At 41.9% G+C, this 5130-nt stretch overlaps 1 protein-coding gene across 1 annotated transcript; it reads left to right on the forward strand.

The window, feature by feature from the left end:
* The first annotated feature begins 599 nt into the window (after positions 1-599).
* On the forward strand, positions 600-4326 carry LOC102261125 (zinc finger protein 77). Its single transcript, XM_005858817.2, has 3 exons — positions 600-1000; positions 2197-2386; positions 2787-4326. The coding sequence occupies exons 1-3, from the start codon at positions 865-867 to the stop codon at positions 4228-4230; spliced, it is 1770 nt and encodes a 589-aa protein (XP_005858879.1). The 5' UTR covers positions 600-864; the 3' UTR covers positions 4231-4326.
* The last annotated feature ends 804 nt before the right edge of the window (positions 4327-5130 follow it).

Consider the following 5130-nt stretch of genomic DNA (forward strand, 5'->3'; position numbering starts at 1 on the left):
CTTAGGTCCACAAGCTGATGCTCTAACCTAATGATGTTTACTTTGAATTTATATTAGTTCACACAAACACTCCATCCATGCTTTTGTTCCGGCCCTCCGGTCCAGTTTAAGAACCCATTGTGGCCCTCGAGTCAAAAAGTTTGCCCACCCCTGCTCTAACCACTGAGAAAAACCAGCCAGGACTCATTTTCAGTCTTTAACATACTCAGAATCTGCTATATAACAGTAAAAGCCATTCTTTTAAATTATGTATGGACTAGAGCAGTGATTCTCAACTTTCCTAATGCCTCGACCCTTTAATACAGTTCCTCATGTTGTGGTGACCCCCAATTTCATTGTTACAAATTGAACATAATTAAAGCATAGTGATTAATCACAAAAACAATATGTAATTATATATGTGTTTTCCGATGGTCTTAGGCGACCCCTGTGAAAGGGTCGTTCGACCCCCAAAGGGGTTGCGACCCACAGGCTGAGAACCGCTGGACTAGAGGCTCAGTGCACAAAATTCATGCACGGGTAGAGTCCTTAGTGGCTGCTGGCTGCTGGCCAGGGCCTGCCTCCCTTCCCCCAGGCCGGCCCCACCCCTGGTCGAACTCCCGGAGGAACTCCTAGTTGCAGGGAAAATTTGCATACTATGCTTTTATTATATAGGATAAGTTTATATCACTTGTTCTTGTACTTTGCTTCATGGTTCCAAGCTCTTACCACTTATTTACTATAATGCATTTTATTTGCTTGCTTATTGTCATTTCCCAAAAGAGCATGAGCTTAGGTGTCCTAGGAATTGAGTTCTGTTCCAGCCTCCCCCATCCTCCTGCACATGCTGGTGAAGAGGTGCCCTGTTGAAACAGAATATGTGGGATGTTTCAGGACACGGTGGTCTTTGCGGATGTGGCTGTGTGCTTCACTCGGGAAGAGTGGGCTTTGCTGGATGGTGCTCAGAGGAAGCTCTACAGAGAAGTGATGCTAGAGACCTTCAGGAACCTGGCCTCAGTGGGTAAGGATGGCTTTATCCCTCACTTAGTCTTTTAAGGAAAAAGTATTTCTTACAATTGTTCTTTTTTTATTGGGTCCAAGGAAGGGCAATATGTTAAAAAAAAAAAAGACTTATGTAATCCAAGCCTTCATGGAACATATCTAGAGTCAAATATCTTTTTCATGATAAAAAAAAGTTTTATATATTAAGTTGACTTTTTATTTCTCTTGAACAAAAGTCTGATGCCCCCTAATTTTTATAAGAATGAGCATAGTTTCCAGTTTGTTGTGAAAACAGCTTTATGGTTCTCATCCATGAAGCCCAAGTATGGGCCCTTCTCATAGATTGTGTGTTGCCCTCCATCCTCCATCATGAGGACCTTTTCTCCAGGGGCAGGGCATCAGCCAAACACACCATCAATCTCCTAATGGCAGCTGGGGGCTGTGAAGAAAGGCTTCATTTAAGGGCCTCTGTGTCTGAGAACTTCAGAGAACAACAACCCGCAGGAAGAATAGATTCTGGATAAGGGATTGCTATTTGGACAAATCTGTTAGAAATGTGACTCACCCTGTGTTTGAGAGGGAGATGTTTTACATTTACCCTGCATTCCTGTTGGACTTTTTATTGTATCCTCACTCACTTGGGAAGACTTTGGCATCTCCTGTAAAGGTAACATTTGGGCATGTGCATTCTGCTGTTCCTCCCTACTTTGCATTTTTTTATTTTATTTTTTTAAAAATATATTTTATTGATTTTTTACAGAGAGGAAGGGAGAGAGATAGAGAGTTAGAAATATCGATGAGAGAGAAACATGGATCAGCTGCCTCCTGCACATCTCCCACTGGGGATGTGCCCGCAACCCAGGTACATGCCCTTGACCAGAATCGAACCTGGGACCCTTCAGTCCGCAGGCCGACGCTCTATCCACTGAGCAACACCGGTTTCGGCTTCATTTTTTTATAACATTTATATTTATTTGGTCTTTATCTTTTTTTTAATAGTATTTCTTAGTGACCAGGCTGCCATTTTGACTCACTTTTCCTATTATTGTCAAAGTCCCAAATAGCAAAGGTCCTTAGAGTTTTTCTTTGCTTATAAACTTGTTCTTCCTTATAAAAATTATTTATACTTTTGGATCAGTATATGAAAATAAATCCATACATTGTTCTTTATTTCACCATTTCTTTCCCAGGAATTTAATTTAATTATGCTATCAGTTGTTACAGATTGTTTCACTCAAGTTAAAACCCAAGCATCATGTCCTGGGCAGGATAATTTGGAGAATGAAATATCCAGTGAAGAGAAAATACTACAATTCATAAGGAGTGATTCCTGGTCTGTTTTTAGAGAAAACTTCACAGTTTATAACATTGCAGATGAGCACCAACCTCAAGAGAGGCATCTGGGGTGAGTGGAACAGGGGAACAGGGTATCTCAGCAGTGTTAGACTAACTTGAAATTAAAGAAAAAGCACAAACCTAGCTAGCTAATCAGTAGGGTACTCAGAGAATTTTCACAAGACACTATTTTCATACATGTGATGTAGCTACTGAGTGTCTGAAACAGAACTCAGATGGAAACCATGATCAGGAGACCCCATATGTAAGAAACACTGGAAGTTATGGCCCTATTTTAGCTCAGCCAGAGCAATAAGCTTGTTTCATGATGGAATAATGCAGACAGTACCAAAAACATACCCGTGCATTGAAAATGGTAAATACGTGGTCATTAGAACCATCAATAATCAGTAATAAAGAAATCACTTATGAGCATTAATCACTAATAGTGTGTTTCCTGTTTTGAATAGAAGTCATTTTGTGGAGAGTCTCTGTGAAACTAAGGAAGGTAATCAATGTGGAGACACCCTGAACCAGATCACAGATCTTCCTGTGGATGAGACACATATCCCTGGAGTTAAACACTATGAATGCACTAAGTGTGGAAAAGTCTTCACGGATTGCTCTTTCCTTATAAATCAGCAGAGATCTCCCACTGGACACGAACCTCATCCCTGTGAGGAATGTGGACAACCCTGCAGGTTGGTTTCATGCCTGAGTACTCAGGAGGAAACTGATCTTGTGGAGAAACCCTATAAATGTCAGGATACTGGGAGAGCAGCTAAGAAATATGTGAAGAGTCTCAGTAATAAAAACTCTATTGAATGTAAGAAATGTGGAAAAGCTTTCACCTGCCACTCATCCTTTCGGGGACATGTTAGAGGTCAGTGTGGACAAAAAATCCATGTGTGCAAAGTATGTGGAAAAGCCTTTATGTATTACTTTTACCTTACAGGACATGTGAGAACTCACACTGGAGAGAAATCCTATGAGTGTAAGGCATGTGGGAAAGCTTTCGGTAGTCTTAAATACTTTAGAAGACATGTGAGAACACACAGTGGAGTGAAACCCTATGTATGTAAGGAGTGTGGGAAAGTCTACAGGTATCTCACAAATCTGCAAGAACATGCAAGAACACACAGTGGGGAGAGACCCTATGTATGTCAGCACTGTGGGAAAACCTTTAGTCGTCACTCCTCCCTTCGAGGGCATGTAAGAACACACAGTGGAGTGAAACCCTATGAATGTCAGCAATGTGGTAAAGCTTTCAGGTTTCCTGCAAACCTGCAAGTACATGTGAGGACACACACTGGGGAGAGACCCTGTGAATGTCAGCACTGTGGGAAAGCATTTAGGTATGCTGCATCCCTGCGAGTACATGTGAGGACACACACTGGGGAGAGACCCTATGAATGTCAGCAGTGTGGCAAAGCCTTCACTAGTCACTCTTACCTTCAAAAACATGTGAGAACACACACTGGGGAGAAATCCTATGAATGTAAAGAGTGTGGGAAAGCTTTTAGGCAGCTTCAACATTTTCAAGGTCACATGAGAATACACAGTGGAGTGAAACCCTATGAATGTAAAGAATGTGGGAAATCCTACAGTTTTCTCTCATCCCTACGAATACATGTGAGAATGCACAGTGGGGAGAGACCCTTTGAGTGTCAGCAATGTGGGAAAACCTTCAGTCGTCTCTGCTCCCTTCAAGGACATATGAGATCACACACTGGGGTGAAACCCTATGAATGTAAGGAATGTGGGAAAACCTTCAGGTATCCTGACAACCTGCGGGTACACGTGAGGACACATACTGGGGAGAAACCTGATGAATGTCAGCAATGTGGGAAAGCCTTCAGGTATCCCACATCCCTGCGAAAACATGTGAGAACGCACAGTGAAAAAAATACCTGAATGTCAGCAATGTGGGAAGGCCTTCACATATCTTGAATATCTGCAGGCACATGTGAAGACACACAATGAACAGGAACTCTGAATACAAGGACCATGGGATGCTTTCATTCTTCCTTTAAAATTTGTGATCTGAGCCAACACTGGAGATAAAACTGTATGGATGGAAAGAATAAGGAAAAATCTTCAGATGCAGCACTTCACTTCGTACATGAAAATTCAGAGCAGGAAGGAAATCTTTTAATATTTGTAAATATGATATTGACTTTGTAAATAGCTCATCCTTCATAGTGATTTCCAGTATATTAATTTCTAGTTCATGTTGCTGATATGAAAACTTGAGACAAGAAATATTTCTTTGTCCCTTCATTTGGACTACACATATCTTATTATTTTGAACTTTTTCCCCCATAATTTAGTGATTGTTTAGTCAAATTTACAATTGGGCAAACAGGCTCAGAAAGCCAAAGTGATTTTCTGAATATCATACAACAGTTAAGAGTTGCTGGGACTCCCTTTTTTTTTTTTAAATGGCAAAATTTTGCCTGGCCAGTGTGGCTCAGTGGTTGAGCATCGATTTATGAACCAGGAAGTCATGGTTTGATTCTGGTCATGGCACATGCCCAGGTTGCGGGCTCATTCCCCAGTCTGGGGCATGCAGGAGGCAGCCAATCAGTGATTCTCTCTCACCACTGATGTTTCTATCTCTCTCCCTCTCCCTTCTCTGAAATCAATAAAAATATATTTTAGCCCTGACCAGTTTGGCTCAGTGAATAGAGCGTCGGTCTGCGGACTGAGGGGTCCCAGGTTCGATTCCGGTCAGGGGCATGTACCTTGGTTGTGGGCACGTCCCCAGTGGGGGGTGTGCAGGAGGCAGCTGATTGATGTTTCTCTCTCATCAAT

The sequence above is a fragment of the Myotis brandtii genome, unplaced genomic scaffold, assembly GCF_000412655.1.
Source record: "Myotis brandtii unplaced genomic scaffold, ASM41265v1 scaffold122, whole genome shotgun sequence".
Taxonomy (NCBI): domain Eukaryota; kingdom Metazoa; phylum Chordata; class Mammalia; order Chiroptera; family Vespertilionidae; genus Myotis; species Myotis brandtii.

Excerpts from the sequence above, each read along its gene's own strand:
- LOC102261125 (XM_005858817.2), top strand. The coding sequence starts at position 865 with ATGTTTCAGGACACGGTGGTCTTTGCGGATGTGGCTGTGTGCTTCACT. Across the intron at positions 1,001-2,196 it reads CAGGAACCTGGCCTCAGTGG|TTGTTACAGATTGTTTCACT; the intron begins GTAAGGATGGCT and ends TTATGCTATCAG. Across the intron at positions 2,387-2,786 it reads CCTCAAGAGAGGCATCTGGG|AAGTCATTTTGTGGAGAGTC; the intron begins GTGAGTGGAACA and ends TGTTTTGAATAG.